Source organism: Acipenser ruthenus, chromosome 11 (genome assembly GCF_902713425.1).
Source record: "Acipenser ruthenus chromosome 11, fAciRut3.2 maternal haplotype, whole genome shotgun sequence".
Lineage (NCBI taxonomy): Eukaryota > Metazoa > Chordata > Actinopteri > Acipenseriformes > Acipenseridae > Acipenser > Acipenser ruthenus.
In genome coordinates, this window is record NC_081199.1 from 1,038,662 (window position 1) to 1,055,719 (window position 17,058).

The window sequence follows — 17,058 nt, forward strand, 5'->3', positions numbered from 1 at the left end:
ATCAACAGCCAGGTTGCCTCCTGAAGTCAGTTTGGTTAAAAACTCTGTATAACATAACACACACTCACTCACACATACTGTCACTCTCACACTCTCACTCTCTCACACTCTCACACACACACTCTCACACTCACTCACACATACTGTCACTCTCACACTCTCACTCTCTCACATACTCTCACACACACACTCTCACACTCACTCACACATACTGTCACTCTCACACTCTCTCTCACATACTCTCATTCTCACACTCTCACACTCACTCACACACACACAGTCAGAGTCAGCTGTAGATTGGAATCCACTGGCTTTGTTTTCTTCTATTCAATTGGAAGATGAAATACCTGTGATGATGACTAAGTAAAGAGACACTGAAAGGACAAGCATTGACTCAGGCATGAAAAGGCTGTAATGGGAGGGGGACCCTCAACAGTCATCAAGTATTTCTGTGAATACTGTAGAAGAGAAGGAAAGAAAAATGGATTCGTATTTGCAATAAAAAGCTTTAAGCCACAAATCAACTGGTGTTCCACAGCAACCTGACAGCTGTGTTGTTTGAGATGCAGAATAAGAACGAAGCCCAGATTTGTGTGTGTGTTTGTTTGAAGAATGTGACAGGAGCACAATGCAGCTGATTGAAAGGGAGTCGGAAGCAGAGTGGCTTCCTTGTGGGACCTGTGACAGGCTGCCCCGCTGCGGACCCAGACTAAAAGCCTCCTCGCTCGGGAAGTCACTGCAGGAACTAATTAGCCATTTCACAAAAGTAAACAGGGTTTTAATCTTCTGGAGAAGGCTTGTTTGGAACTGGGCAGCCTCTGTGGATAGCTGCAGAAAACTTGAAATATCTTTGACAGGATCTCTGCGCTGATTTGAAATTCTGTTTGACAGAGAGGGAGGGGGTTAAAGAAGAGGTTCTTTGTTGTTGTTTCCCAGCTTTTCAACTCTGAGCTCTTTCTGTGCAAAAAGGATGCGCAGCAACGATGCTCATGGTGAGCCCAGAGCCCGTACCCTGTGTTTGAGCAGGAAAGGGCTGTGAGGCCCTGCAATGTGCTTCCTGTCAGAAAGCTGTGAAGTTACATTCATTGAGTTACCTCCCAGTTTGAAATAACCAAATTCTGACATAATCCGAATTAGAAAGTGTTTTTTTTTTAATTTACAAGTTGTTGTTGTTGATGATGATGTTGTTGTTGTTACCTTCACGTAACATTATCTGAAGTGCTTGTGTTCACTGTCTTTTGGATTGAGACCAACTTCCCTGAAGATCCTTTTAGTTTTAGAAAAGACTGGAATGGTTTGCAAGTCGGTACCAAACGCCTTCACAAAAGACATTTAGTTAAAACACTTGTCTGCTATGAGTCCGTTTTGTTTTAGCCCTGCTGTGCGTGTGTCTTTCTGATTGAGACAGGGTGCTGGTCACTCAGATTAATGTCATATTAAAATACTAAAGTACTGCTGACTGCGTTGGCTCCCCACATATCCAGAGGGGGGTGCGTGCCAGTAGATGTGTTTCCACATATCCAGAGGGGGGTGCGTGCCAGTAGATGTGTTTCCACATATCCAGAGGGGGATGCGTGCCAGTAGATGTGTTTCCACATATCCAGAGGGGGGTGCGTGCCAGTAGATGTGTTTCCACATATCCAGAGGGGGGTGTGTGCCAGTAGATGTGTTTCCACATATCCAGAGGGGGGTGCGTGCAGTAGATGTGTTTCCACATATCCAGAGGGGGGTGCGTGCCAGTAGATGTGTTTCCACATATCCAGAGGGGGGTGCGTGCAGTAGATGTGTTTCCACATATCCAGAGGGGGATGCGTGCAGTAGATGTGTTTCCACATATCCAGAGGGGGGTGCGTGCCAGTAGATGTGTTTCCACATATCCAGAGGGGGGTGCGTGCCTGTAGATGTGTTTCCACATATCCAGAGGGGGATGCGTGCCAGTAGATGTGTTTCCACATATCCAGAGGGGGGTGTGTGCCAGTAGATGTGTTTCCACATATCCAGAGGGGGGTGCGTGCAGTAGATGTGTTTCCACATATCCAGAGGGGGGTGTGTGCCAGTAGATGTGTTTCCACATATCCAGAGGGGGGTGCGTGCCAGTAGATGTGTTTCCACATATCCAGAGGGGGGTGCGTGCAGTAGATGTGTTTCCACATATCCAGAGGGGGGTGCGTGCCAGTAGATGTGTTTCCACATATCCAGAGGGGGGGGTGTGCCAGTAGATGTGTTTCCACATATCCAGAGGGGGGTGCGTGCAGTAGATGTGTTTCCACATATCCAGAGGGGGGTGCGTGCCAGTAGATGTGTTTCCACATATCCAGAGGGGGGGGTGTGCCAGTAGATGTGTTTCCACATATCCAGAGGGGGGTGCGTGCAGTAGATGTGTTTCCACATATCCAGAGGGGGGTGCGTGCCAGTAGATGTGTTTCCACATATCCAGAGGGGGGGGTGTGCCAGTAGATGTGTTTCCACATATCCAGGGGGGGGTGCGTTCAGTAGATGTGTTTCCACATATCCAGAGGGGGGTGCGTGCCTGTAGATGTGTTTCCACATATCCAGAGGGGGATGCGTGCCAGTAGATGTGTTTCCACATATCCAGAGGGGGGTGCGTGCAGTAGATGTGTTTCCACATATCCAGAGGGGGGTGCGTGCCAGTAGATGTGTTTCCACATATCCAGAGGGGGGTGCGTGCAGTAGATGTGTTTCCACATATCCAGAGGGGGGTGTGTGCCAGTAGATGTGTTTTCTATTGGAGATTCATTCAAAACGTTGCAGCTGAGCTCTGCAGGTATGTTAGATGTGTGAGAGCGTGTTTTGCAGTGGCAGTTAAGTTTAAGCAGTGTACCACCTAGCCGCGTGTCAGGACTGTGCAACGATGATTAATGTACTGGAGAAATGTATTGCTTTAGTAGTCAGCTTCCCTTTTTGTGTATTTATAGCGAAAACAGAAGTTCAGTCTGATACTAACTGCGATAGACTTTAAATAGCTTATGAAGCATGTTTTGTTCTGAAAGAAAAACAGAACAGTAAATGTCCCAAAAGAAGAGCGAGCCAATCATGCGTGCCCCCTGCACCATTTCTTTGCTGTGCCCTGGAGTAGAAGCTTCGGGCAGCTTTGTAAGCAGGGTCCTATGTGTCTTCGAGAGCCCCTTTCTTTCAGACCCAGGACAGGTTGAAAAGGCTCAAAGCTTCTCCACATCCTGTGCTTCAGCCTGCTTTTGGTTTGAAAATTTCCTGGAATCGGGCAGAAGTCACATTTTTTCATCAGCTAAGAAAAGCAGCCCTCTGTGATGTGTATTTGCAGTGCAGAAATGTTAAGAGGAAGCGTAGCTGAAATGGCATCGCCTTCCAATGAAGAAGATGAACCAACATGAGGTCACCTTCATGTGATATCTCAAGCAGGTATCACTGCGGGGAGGGGGTCGTGGAAGTCATGCAGCACGCACACATGCCTCCTATTGATCCAGGAGCAAGCATTATTCAAGCTGGAGCTGCAGAGGAGCCATCTATAGCTTGTCTTTCAGCAGGACCCTGAACTGTACAGCGTGTGTACAGCGTGGGAGGAGAGGAGCTCAAACATTTCACTTTGATGGCAATCTACAGTGCAAGAGCCTTTTATCACTGTCTCACTTTTATTAAACATGAATTTGTGCGGGGGGGGGGGGGGGGGGGTAGGGGTGCTATGCACAGTAAATATATAAAGTATAGAGCAGGTTCCAGGTAATAATCCCTTGGATAGAGCAGTGCTATAGAGCAGGTTCCAGGTATTAATCCAGTGGATAGAGCAGTGCTATAGAGCAGGTTCCAAGTATTAATTCAGTGGATAGAGCAGTGCTATAGAGCAGGTTCCAGGTATTAGACCTGGCCAGCCTGCACTCGTGGTGGCTGTGCTATTGAAATGGGTTGTTGTTGTTCTCTTATCTGTCAGGGTTCGAGTTGCTTTACCAGCCAGAGGTGGTGCGTCTGTACCTGTCGCTTCTCACCGAGAGTCAGAACTACAACACGCTGGAGGCTGCGGCCGGGGCTCTGCAGAACCTCAGTGCAGGACAGTGGACTGTGAGTACACCCTGATCTCAGTGCAGGACAGTGGACTGTGAGTACACCCTGATCTCAGTGCAGGACAGTGGACTGTGAGTACATCCTGATCTCAGTCCTGTATACTCATATACAGCCCGTATACAGATATGGGACTCTGCAGAACCTCAATACAGTCTACCCGCTGAGCTGACACAGCGTGCATCCGCTGTGGTTTTTCAGGCTAGGCTTACACTGTCCCCATAAACTTTAAGAATGTCTCTTATCATACCTTTTGAATTGGAGGCAAGGACAGACGGGTCTTCAGTGCATCTTGGTCAGAAGGAGAAATATTGTAAAGCTGACTGCTGCCACCTAGTGGGGATGGTTTGCACAGAAACTGGGTTCAATAATTTCTGCTGGAATAATTATTTTGATTAGTCTGAAATGCATTTATTTATTTAATTTTGCACAAAATGCTTTTTTTTTTTTTTGATGCACCAATATCACACCGAGTGTCAAAGACTCCAATTCATTTTTATCTCGGTAAAAGCTGCTGGAAAATGTGTCTGTTAATCCAACCCCCCCCCCCCCCAAAAAACATTGCTAGTCCAAATCCAGAACAGATTTCCACTGGTAGATTTCCACTGTTCAGGGATCTGTTAAATTACAGGTTGCGTGTGCAGAAGTGTTCCTGACTGTCATGTGACTCTGCTCTTGTGTTCTATTGGCTGTATTGCACATTGCATGTCTCCTGCTGGCTGTGTGCTGCATTGTCATTTGTATTCTTTCCGGCAGTGGTCGATGTACATCAGAGCTACTGTTCGGAAAGAGAAAGGCCTGCCGATCCTGGTGGAGCTGCTGAGGTCCAACTCAGACAAGGTGGTGCGGGCGGTGGCCATCGCTCTCCGAAACCTGTCCATCGACCGCCGCAACAAAGACCTGATAGGTACTGCAGCTTCCTTCTCTTACACCCTCTCTCTATCGCTGCTGTCCACAGAGGAGCTCCAGGTTACTCCTCCCAGGAAAATCCAACTGGATGCAGGGTGATTCATAAACAACCCACCATAAGAAAATAAACATTATCACAGAACACACAGTGCCGATGAACATGTGGACTCGATGCTTAGTGCAGCAGAGGCCTTCAATGAGAAACAACCAGACAGGCCAACGACAAGCCCCATGCCCACTGTGCAGTATCCTGTGCCGTACGGAGCTCAGTTTGTTGTTTATGAACCACCCTGAGCAGACGCGTCTGAACAAGGCTAGCTCCATGAGTAAGTGTGAAGGACATTAGGAACTCATGATTACTTTCGTTGGAATTTAAAATGACTTGAAGGTCCGGCTCCTAAGCATTGCCTTCAGTTAGTTGTCAGATCAGCTGCTTGTCCTCGGGTTACTCACGAGCGTCTGCTGTCCTTGCTTGTTTTGTTTGTGTCGATCCAGGCAGCTATGCCATGCGGGACTTGGTGAGTAACTTACCCAGCGGGCAGCAGAGACCAGCCAAGAACCTGGAGGAGGACACGGTGGTGGCCATTCTCAACACCACCCACGAGATTGTAACAGACAGCTCGGAAAATGCCAGGTCCCTGGTACAGGCACAGGCCATCGAGAAGCTTGTAGCCATCAACAAAACCAGGTGCGACCCTCCTTCTAACCATTGTCTTGTGAGTCCCAAACACAGCCAGCTCCCCCGTGAACGTTTGAATGTGTGCATAATTCAGATAGATTACTGATGAACTGCCCTGCGCCTCATGTTTTATTGAACGTGCTATTTCATGTATTCCAGTTGAGACAGCTGATGTATCTTTGAATTGTGATCAAGCATTATAGATTATTCAGCTGAGCTTCTGAATTCTGATAGACCCCTGACTGACTTTTTTTTTTGAACGTGCCGATTTGAACGCAGCCAGTCTTCGAGAGAGACGAAGGCAGCCTCTCATGTTCTGCAGACGGTGTGGAGCTACAAGGAGCTGAGGAACGCTCTGCACAAGGAAGGCTGGAACAAAACGCATTTCCAGGTACTGCCAAGCCTCTGTAGATAAAGCCTGGCTTGGGTCTTGTGGCGCTCTGTGTTCCACCATAATAAAAAGGCATGACTTCTTTAATGCAGTCAGAATATTACACTATATAAGTACACGTTCTGTGACCGGTTTTGTGTTTTCCTTTTACTTGTAAATAAGATTATTTTGATATTGCACATCCCTCTGACTGTCTTATTTAACCTAAACTAAAGAGATCACTTGTTATATGGAAGTGTCACATTGCAAACATGTAGACTGCTGCTGTTTTGTACATCCATCAAGCTGTTAGTTTCCTAACACATTCCTGATTTCTATGCACCTTCCTCTAGCCCGCAGCAGCTGCCCCTCCCAAAGGTTCAAAGAGTGGAGGGAAGCCCGGGTACGACGACAGCACTCTACCATTGATGGAGAAGAACCAAGGTCAGTGCCGGGGATGAGTACACCCAGCGTATATACAGATACAAGCAAGAGGCAAACACACCTTCTGAGGATAAACCAGTAACCTTTGCACTGGAGGAAAGAGAAAGCACATTGTATCGGTGATGAAGGCGGCATAGTGTATCATTACTGCTTTCTTAAATAACTCACTGACCCCTACTGTCACTGTATGTACAGGTAGGATGTGGTGCATTTATAAATCCAGCTTTAGCATAAAGCAAAGAAACAGGGAAGCCCGGTAAGATGTGGCATCGTCTTCACAAGGGAGTCCTGTGCACGACAGCAGTGAAACATTCCACAGTACAGGAAGCCTCATTCCCACCATTAATATTACTCTGCATGCTCGCGAATAAAGAAACAAAGTAAACTAAAATAAAGTGTTCATTTTAATAAACAACTTCGTTTACTGAGTATGACCAATTTTATACTTTGACTTGCTCTTAATCTTAAACTAGTGTTACAATCAGAAGTAATCAACATCGCCATTTTTTCCATATCCCTTATACAAATCTCTTCAATCCCCACTGGTGGGTTTTCATGCCCCTGTGGATCGGATCAAGAGAATTCCTTTTGAAATGTACGTTTAGCAGTGCATTGAAAACGGACTATGAATACTTTGCAGGAAACAAGAAATCTGGCAGTGCTGATATGATACCAATGGATGAACTTGGGCCAGGTAAGTTAGAATTCGCATGCCTTAAAAAAAGTGTTAAATACGGGAAATGGTAAAAAACAAAACAACGCAGCACTATTAAATACCATTTCAAATGATTCCAATCCTTTCAATACTTGGACAACACTGACTGCTCCATCTGGCCTGTGCAGAGGGCTTGGTTTTGGGAATGATCGCAAGCATAAGGCAGAGCCCTCCTGCCTGTCTTGGACGCAGCTTGGATGTTAGACAGACTTTTCTCATGTTTCCATTCATCTCTCTATTGATGATCCCGCTGCTGCTGTCGCCAGGACGCTCCTGTAAAGATGTTTCACAAGCCCGCGGGCTCGGACAGCATTGAAAGAGGGAAAGCGGTTTTCACGAGTTAGAAAGTTAAAAGGCAGCAGCCGACACCCTGTTTAAAACCCTCTCTGTGTTCACCTGTGGTTCAGCTCAGCCAGGCCTGAGAGCCTTTCCTGCACAGCCTCCGCTTGTCACTTCCCATCTCAGTCAGCAGAGGTCCACACACCAGCATGATTGACACTAACTGGAATCGTGTTCATTAGTCTCTGTTCAGGGGGTGGGCCTCACTCAGCCCAGCTCACCCCACCATTCTGAATCTCCCTGAGCAAAGTAAAGGAGACGAGTGTTACAAGACAAACACATTAAAAAAACATGCCTCCCTGAAAAACACCCTGCAACATGGAAGTACATGTCCGGTCTTATGCTTATTAGGTGCAAGTTTCATCATTTTAGCTGAGAATTGTATCTGGTTTGCATTTTTCAGTGAAATATTGGTGTGTGTTGACTTTCGTATCTAACTTAATGTTATAAAGGCTGACCATATATATGCATACAAACAAGCGCTGTGAATTTCTGTCGGTTATCTTGTTACGTTTTATATAGCAGTACTATAAAAAGCTTTGCTAATAAATGTAGACACACATTTGTGTCTTTATCACGGAATTGATTAAGCCAGGGAGTGCCTGTCCTGTTTAGACAGGCGAGTGACGGACTCGTTCCTTCCATTTCAGATGCATATTCAACGATTGATCACAGAGACAAAGAGAGCAAGTTCAAAACTAGAGAAGGATCGAGGGACGTGGCAGAAAGGGATCCTTTAAAGGTAACACAGCACCAATCTGTGGTTTAAAAAAACACAAAAAAAATGCAGTTTAAGTGTGGTCAGGATTAAAAAAAAGAGTGGATTTACAAACAAACTCCATTTTAATACACTTTGTGTTTGTTTAGCAGCAAGTTGGTGGAGAAATACAAAAGCACAGGGGTGCAGTTATTACAGTTTAAACAAACCAGGGCTGGTTAAAGCAGGCGCTTCCAGCTGCTGTGAGCCAGGGCGAGGTGATAACACAGGCAAGGGCAGAGAGAGACCCACGCCTACCTTATCAAACACAGCGAGGGGAGATAGCAGCAGTGTATTTGAACCCTCCCCCCCATGTAGCCGTTTGTGAATAAATCCCCCTGTGTTGCTAATGAGAGTGCGCTGCAGACTCTGTGACAGTGGCAGGACGCCCAGCAGCTTGCCTCCTGCGGACGCATGGCACTGGAGCACTGCACATGAGTGTGTGTGGTTCTTCTAGTCGTTAATCATCTGCTCATTTTAAGAGCTTCTTTCTCCCTCCACTCCTTTCCTTCCTAATGTAAATAACACATCAGTGGATTCCAAGCCTGCCATGTTAACGCTGTTCAGAATTCATTCGAATTTCGGCCGGGAAGGTTACCCGGGGTGTTTTATGAATGCTGCATGAACTAAAATGTCTCTGTGGTTTTAAGGGTTTATATTCATTTGAAACCCCCCCTCCTCTATTTATTTGCTGGGATGGAGTAAAGTTCTGTTTTTACGCTGTGGCTTTTTGATTTGCATGCTTTTTAAAATGTGTATTTCGATTTTCTTCTTTTTTTATTGTATTGCTTTAACTGTGTGGACTAACCCCGGCTTCCTCTCCTCTCTTTGTTTTGTTCTTTTTAACGCTGTTTGGCTGTTAACCCATTTCCCTGTTGCTGCAGAATGACACAAATAGGAAAAACTTTATCAGGAGCAACAGGCCCTCAGTGAATCTGGTGGATGCGTGTGATACTGAACATCAGCCTGTTGACTCCTGGGTCTAATTGCATGCATGGTAGGTCTGCTTTGGTCCTGTGACTGAGATAAGAATCTATTATTATTATTATTATTTTACTTTGATGTTTGTCGGACTGCTTAATCCAGAGATGCTGTCTGAAGCCAGACGTGTCTTTATATTAATAATCCTCTACCATACCACTGGCTGCTTTCATTGTCAATCTGGTGTAGTGCAATCACACTGAATGTGAAGTGTCAATCAAAAACTCAAATCCGTCATGTAAAACAGGTTTCATAATCCATAGGCTACGCTGTAGTAATCTGTATGTTAAGTATTTTGCAAACGTATCAGCCGTTTATGAGATTATACCCAGATGAGCGACAACGTTTCTTAAAAAGATACATTGTCAGTGCTGTATACCCCTTAGGACCAGTGAGCTGTGCATTGTGTTCCTGGCATGTGCTTTCTCATTTCTTCATTTCATTTTCACTGTGGGGTCATGATATGGGAGCTTTAGTGGATTGTTAGACTTGTGTTTCTCTCGTTCACCACCAGACCCATCTGAGCTGTGTTAAACAAACGGCACAGCGACTGTCTGCTGACTCCTTCTGTTTCTTTTTTTTTTTTTTTTGCAGGCTTAAATTTAAAATTGCAATCCTGAATTTTAAAAGAGGATCTCACGTTTCACCACTGCCATTCGACTTGGAGGTCATTTTTATTGTGGACATGCCAGTGGACTTTAAAAAAACAAACAAAAAAAAAAACACACAACAAAAACTATTTATCATTACATGAACTTACTGTGCTTTTCAACAAATGAAAAAAAAAACTATTAAAAAAAAACCCTACGTACTACTGTCATATCAACATTCCCACCAGGCGTAGCAACCCCTGCCCCAGAACGAGCTCTCATGGGATTGGTCGGATTCTGCAGTTTATCCAGAAGGTAGTTGGTGTCGAGTAAGAGAATAGAAGGTTTGTGGTGGGAACACTTGTTTCATTGAAAAAAAAGGTAAAACTAAAAACTTTAACTGTATTTTAGAACAGTCACAAGTGTTAGTACTTATTTTATTTTTTTAAGCAAAAAAAAAAAGTTCCGTTCTTGCAGAGCGTATTGTGAGCAGACACCTGCCTAGAATCTGCTCTCCAAGAACACAGACAAAAACCATTCAGTGTTTTTCATTTTGAGTTTTGGATTGGTTTCCTTTCCTATGTTTGTTTTTTTTGTTTTAGTTTTGAAGAACGAGGGAGTGAATGTCGGTTTGATGGATTTCTAGGGGGAAGAATGTTTCTTTGTTTGGATTGAGTTTGGGGCTGGAAAGCACAAGGGTAGTAGAATCCTCTTGGAGAGTATGCTAATGCGATCTACACAATGCTTGCTTCATTAACGTTCTCCATGTAAAGAGTTTCACTGTTTTTAATTCACCGCGAGGTCGGTTTAAAGTGCAAGACATGACGGAGGTGTTCAAGCGTCTTTTGAACCAGGGCAGCCAGCAATGAAGATCTCAGTTGCTAATCAGGGCCTGAGGGAAGTGTGGAATGCCATAGTGTAATATGGATCCAATCTGTGTGGTTCTGCGTATCCCAGCAATGTAGAGCAAACAAATCACAAACAGTATGCAGATGTACTCGGAGGTCTTGGACTTGGCTAACCCTTTCTTCAAAGAAGACAATGGAGTATTTGCTACGTGAGCGTGGAGCATGTTCCACATTGCAGTAAACCTGCCTCTTCAGCGATTTCACACCTCTCTTAACAAGTCCAGCTTTGGTTTGTATTAAAGAAAAAAAAAAAAATTCAATGTTGTGCATAAACAGTGTGTGTTGGGGAGGGAGGTTTCATCTCCTTTGAAAGCATTTTATATTTTTGTGTTGGTTTTATAAATGTATATGAAGAAAACGTAACCCAAACGTGTTCGCTGGTGTTTGTGCATTGTGACGTGTGGATGTGTACCGGAGACCCCTGCATTGCACATCATCAGTGGAAGAGAAGCCGTGGAGTTCTGGCTGCAAATCCGCCGAGGCGCGTCGCGCACTCATTTGTATTTTGTAACAGCACAAGTAAAATATATATATATATATATATATATATATAATCTACTACTACTTCTTTTGTTTAAAGAAAGAAAAAAAGGAAATAAATCCAGAGATTCCTTACCTGGTTCCCAGATTCTTAGAAGCTCCAGTTTTAGCTGCAGGGATAGACAGAGGTCAGAGATGTCCCCTTTAACCAGCTTTCAGTGCAATGCCGTTCGCAAGAGAGACACTAACCAATACAATGAGATATACATACATATATATATACATACACACACACATACACATATACATATATATATCTGTATGCGTTACTCTGATTTTGATACATCTTTTTAAAACCCTTTTTCAAGCAAGCATGATAAAGTGAAATGTAATCTAATCTGTTCACTCTACTGCCATTTCTGTTGGTGTTACTTACATTGAATCATTCGGAGTAGCCAGAGGACGGAGGGCTAGCGACTCACAGCTTAAAGCAGGGCTTGTGTTAGTTTAAGAAATAAAAAGATGACTATTACGGTTTCCGGTTGGGCATATTGCCTTGGAAGGGATGCACGAGCTGCCTAAAATACTGGAGGGGGGGGGGGGGGGGGATGACAAAACCAAACCAAACCCTCAGCTATGTGTCGGGTTCTGTGTTCATTTTTCTTTTTTCTTTTCCAATGCACTTTATTGCCCCAATGCACGCCCTGGAATGGCTGTGGGCTGCTCCACACACATCAGTCATAGTGATGAATCAAGCACACGCTCTGCTCTCCAGGATCCATAAGGCTGATTCATGCATTCATCTGCTTGTTCCTTCATCCATTCATTAAAGCTGAGAATGGCATGTGCCTGCGTTAAAGTACTATTTCTTTACTATGTGATTTTTTTGAAAGTCTTGTATTTTTTTAAAATATGCTACAAAGAAATATATTGCTAGTGTAACAATATTAACTTTTGATTTTAAAATGAGCAAGAACCCAGATTTAAAAAGATTAATAATACTTTTATAAGATGGCAAGAACTGTCTATCCCTGGGTGCTGTTTAGCAGTGTGCTACCAAAGGGCCTGAAATAGTAGTTGTTGTTTTTTTAAGAAAAGGCCAGGGGTTTGTTGCTGTATATATATTAAACTGTACTTTTAACCATACTGATACAAAACTTACTGTGAACGAACTCGAATGAACAACAGCTGAAGAAATGAAGAACGAGCAAGCCCTACCGATGTAGATATCTCTGATCAAAATTGTTTAAATAAAAGTAACTGTAATACTTAGTAGCAAATGTGTTTGTAACTATCATGTGCCTTAAACTTTTCATGGTAGATTAAAAAAGAACAATAACCATGTGTTTTATATACTGTTACGCTTAGCGTTATCAATGTAGTCTCTAGACAGCTGGGGTTTTGCATTGTACTATATTGTATTGTAACCCTGAAAAGCGTGCAAACAGGTTTGATTTAGTAGCAGAGCAAGTGGTTTATGCTTTCGTAGGAATGGAAATCGACACTACAGTGACAGAATGTGTCATGTTAATTTCACTAATATCCTGCAGAGTATTCAGCTTGTTTAAAAGAACACAGGTTTGGAGAAATATCAATTTGGTGTGTTTTCAATAAACCATGCCTGGAAAGAACATGGAGGAAAATGGGCTGCTGCTTCATTTATTTTTCAGGTGATTTGCTGTGTAAAAGTGGCGACCTCACATGGGGACGGATAAAACAAAACTCTTCTAGTCTTTATATGGGGACGTATGGAAGACGCAAATGCATGACAGTCGGTTATGAAGATGCCGTTCCCCCCATCTGTATAAAGTGAATGAAAAAATAATATTTCATGCATGAAAGGGTTAACTATATCCATTCATTGATTTAACTTACTGATCAGTTGTTTTTTTAAGTAGGTAAGCAACGGTCCTCCAAGACTATAGACCAACTGGCACAGCCACCAGAGTGGCGTGCTCAGATTTCTTGATCAGACACATGCAGCAGCTCCATCACATCCATGTGAGATTCTGCACAGTTTACTCAGCATTCCACTCCAGGGGCTGCTGTGACCTTGAATTTTCCTCCCCATTCTTTGTTGCCTCCACCAGCTAAGTTGCATTGATCTGCAGCGATGGTTTCCCACAACTGCAATGCAAAGATGTAAACCAACTTTGTATTCCCCTGTATAAATGGTAAAGGTCAATGAAACACTGCAGTGCTAGATCCACACATCTCACTATTTATTACACTCTTTATATTTGCATTCAAAATCTACGTGAGCCCTGGATCTGAAATGTGTTTAGGACTAGAACGTATTTGAAAATCATGAAGATCAAATCTTTAAAAATAGTTCTGTCAAATGCTTTTGCTACACGAGAGATCAGGTCTTAACCTTTTGAAAAAACTGATTCCAACCTGGCATTAGAGCTTTAGTAATGCTTTTTTAAACTGTCTTTGTAAAGAGGTGTCATTCGTGGCTGGCAACAGTGAAAAGGTTTTGAGCTGGATCATGAATGTGACGTGAGCCCGGTCACACGGACGGTCTAGCCCTTGTACACAGCCTTCTCTAGCCCATCCTCGGCGTCCAGGTACTCCAGGTGAGAGGGGTAGTAGGTGCAGTCGTACTTGGGGCTGCTGCGGACGTACTGCAGGAAGTCCGGGGCTCCAGGGAAGATGACGTTGTCTGCCAGTATGACTGTTCCCTTTCTCAGCAAGCCCAGCTCCTGTGGGGGAGGAGTGGAGCATTGTTAATTAGAATGCACACAGTTTTCTTGTGGGTATTTGAAACACTGGCAGAAAAGGGTAAGAGAAGCAGTTATTTTGTGTAGTTACTACAAGAATTGAAATACATTGCCTTGTAAGCGCTTTGTAAATTACACCTGATCTACTGGCCTCTAGGCTATGTCAAGCTTGCAGTAAAGTATTAAAGGGGAATGCAGTGGGATCCGTGACCCTGCATTGAAAGAATAAAGCTGTGCAGGAGGCTGAACTGTTGGTCCTTCCCTCTATTCCAGCTCCATGTATATTCTGAAAGATGAATGAAGATACAGTACAGTAAGAGCTGCAGGCAGCGTAGCACAATACCACCAGGCTGTCACGCTAAAGAACTGACCTGCTTCACCCCACTCGTACCCCACGGGCTGCTAATCTTTTATTTAACAGCCCGCTCGCTCACTGAACAAGAAACAACATGTAAAAAAAAAAAACTGAGAATAAAAGGCCTTTCACACAGAAGTAATATGACAGACAGCAAGGGGAAGCAATTTGTCTTGTGGTGTATTAAGAGGTTATCACTGGATGAAAAAGCACAGGGGTAAAGGATGAATACCACATTCACATGGAATCCAGTAGATGAAGTACGGGTCCCGGAGGTATACAGAGTAGTCATATAGCTCACCTCCATAAGCTTGGTGTCAGGGAGGTAGCGGTCCTTCCAGTGGTCGATGAAGATGAAATCCACAGTGTCCACCGCGTGCTTCTTCTGCAGCTGCCGGATCACCTCCTCAGAGGAGCCCTCGAGAATCTGCACCTACAGGGAGTGAAGGAGGCAGCGTGCTCAGAGGAGCTGTTAAACCGAGGGAACACGGAGCCACTCTGTGGCTTGGAACTGGGTTTCAGGAGACTAGGTTTCAGGCCACTGCACGACACACCAGGGGAGACAGGGTTCCATACAGCAAAGCAACCAGGTTTCAAGCCACTGTTCCTGAAAAACTGTCTGTGTTCCCTCAGCTGTAGAAGCGATCAGTATAGTGTGCTGTACGACACAAGCGCACATCCACAGCAGTCAGTAAGTGAAGCAGGTGAAAATCAGCTTGTACATCACACAGCACCCGACTAGATTCTTATAATCTACAGTTAAACAACTTTACAAACGATTCATATTTCTGGAGGCTGTATTTCATAAATATTAGTCTACTGGTATGTATTATATCTATCTATCTATCTATCTATCTATCTATCTATCTATCTATCTATCTATATATATATATATATATATATATATAGCAAACGGATGACATCATTGATAAAAAACATGGCGAAGCAATACAGTAACATTAAACGGTTCTCCAGTATTAACATGCTTCTAATAATCCTCAGTAATTCTCACTTACGAAGTATACTATAACTTCTAAACACTCAATGAGAAAGGTATAACTAAGAAAGTACTGTACTAGTTACCTTATCCTTCACCCCGGCAAACTCCAGAACCTGGCGTGCAATATCTGCGTTGTCTCTGTTGAACTCCACAGTGAGGATCTGAGCGCCCTGTTTGAGCAGACGAGCCATTCTGACAGCAGAGTACCCGCAGTAGGTGCCCAGCTCCAGCACGAGGGAGGGGCTAGCTTCCTGCAAGACTCTGTCCAGGATTAAACCTGGGGAAGGCATGGCAGTGTTAAACACACTCACCACAATGACCTGACTTTCCATGTCAGAGTTAAACACACTCAATCACAGTGGCCTTATGGAGTTATATGGTAACCCTAGATGTAACACAAGGCACGAATGGACTAATTGCTGGGAGTATAAGGTCAGCAACTGCAGCTGTCTGAGAGCACCACACCACACACCTTTCTCATCCCCGACGTTCATGGCCCACTCCTGCTGACTGCAGTATTTGTCAATGGCATTCAGCACACTGGTGGGGTCCCCTGGCACGGCATGCTTCAGCACAAAATCCAGGATCCTCTGCTCCTTGCTTCTGCTGCTGAAGAGGCTCTTCATGTAGCCCTGAAGGTAAACGTGCCACGCCAGGTAGGCGCCTCCGTGGTGCTTAACCAGAGCCACGATCGCGAGCAGTACCAGGCCAGCGAGTCCGGCTGAGAGGACTGTGAGGAACTCCATCAGAAATACTTTTAAAACCGAGGCACGTTTTGAGGAAAACTGTTCCTATTGCAGATCTTTAAAACAAACAAGATAGAAGGTGGCACGATTGCATGTGGGTTTTTTTTTAAATATAGGAAATTCAGTACATGTATCCTAAACCCTATTATTCAACTTGCACCTCTCAAACAGAAGAAAATAACACGTTAGAAAAATGAACCTCAAAAACGATTTCACTAAACGAGTTCAGTCCCTAACAGAATTGTAAACACTGGGTAACTTCTGAAACACGACGTGAACTTCTCACAAGTAGAAGACACCCCGCTTGTTTAAAGAGTTTCAAGTCGACACATCCACTGCTTGTTTACATTAATTATGGGATGGTCACCATAGTTCAACACAGACATTTTCTGCTGTCCCATTATATTCGCTCTCTTTGTTGTTGTTGCAAAACTAGACCTTGAAATTTAAGATAAGACAGATTCGGGCCTTCTGTTTTAGTTAGAATGAAGCTGAACGCTGCAAGTTCAATTCTAACTGTAGTTTAAATGCAACTGTACAAAACTCGGTCGAGAGTGAAAGCTGCAGAAAAGCGCAGTTTACCTTTGCTTGTGCCCGTGTTCTCGTTTGCCCGGATTACAGTCCGTGTTCTCGTTTGCCCGGATTGCAGTCTGTGTTCTCGTTGGAACGAGGTGAGTTAGGAGTCAGTCAGGGTTTTCACTTTCACTTTTTGGCTTCGAAGAGGGTGTCTCTGACAGGTTTCTCCACTCCGATCCCAACACACACAGAGACTATCAAGACCAAACTATGTGTAATCAGCTCAGTTCTGCTCAGTAGCAGCAGCTGTTCTGAACCGATTCTTTCAGTTCTTTTAAAAAACAAATTGGCAAAACACACACAGGTGCCTTTAGATTTGACCTCATGCTTTTACATCAGAGCTGTCGCTAAAAGAGCAATGCTGACAACTAGTGGCAACGTAACTGGAACATCAATAAACAAAAACTGAATTATTTAGTTTACTCAAATTAAA

At 44.1% G+C, this 17,058-nt stretch overlaps 2 protein-coding genes across 17 annotated transcripts in view; one reads left to right on the forward strand and one right to left on the reverse strand.

Annotated features, from left to right (window-relative positions):
• Window positions 1–12,856, forward strand: part of LOC117426863 (splicing regulator ARVCF-like) — a 110,052-nt gene extending 97,196 nt beyond the window's left edge. For 12 of the 16 annotated variants that reach the window (XM_059032740.1, XM_059032741.1, XM_059032746.1 and 9 more), the window contains 9 exons: window positions 3,926–4,053; window positions 4,810–4,960; window positions 5,458–5,650; window positions 5,921–6,032; window positions 6,365–6,455; window positions 7,096–7,149; window positions 8,160–8,251; window positions 9,151–9,263; window positions 9,842–12,856. In XM_059032740.1, the coding sequence (XP_058888723.1) occupies window positions 3,926–4,053; window positions 4,810–4,960; window positions 5,458–5,650; window positions 5,921–6,032; window positions 6,365–6,455; window positions 7,096–7,149; window positions 8,160–8,251; window positions 9,151–9,252 (923 nt within the window). In that variant the 3' untranslated portion in view covers window positions 9,253–9,263; window positions 9,842–12,856. The remainder of the gene's footprint in view (window positions 1–3,925; window positions 4,054–4,809; window positions 4,961–5,457; window positions 5,651–5,920; window positions 6,033–6,364; window positions 6,456–7,095; window positions 7,150–8,159; window positions 8,252–9,150; window positions 9,264–9,841) is intronic. The other 4 variants (XM_059032744.1, XM_059032755.1, XM_059032747.1 and 1 more) reach the window with 3 other exon arrangements.
• A 251-nt stretch (window positions 12,857–13,107) lies between these two features.
• Window positions 13,108–16,975, reverse strand: LOC117426865 (catechol O-methyltransferase-like). The gene is made up of 5 exons (XM_034925508.2): window positions 16,632–16,975; window positions 15,776–16,105; window positions 15,387–15,580; window positions 14,605–14,736; window positions 13,108–13,930 (listed from the first exon to the last, which is right to left on the reverse strand). The coding sequence occupies exons 2-5, from the start codon at window positions 16,047–16,049 to the stop codon at window positions 13,751–13,753; spliced, it is 780 nt and encodes a 259-aa protein (XP_034781399.2). The 5' UTR covers window positions 16,050–16,105; window positions 16,632–16,975; the 3' UTR covers window positions 13,108–13,750.
• Window positions 16,976–17,058: the final 83 nt, after the last annotated feature.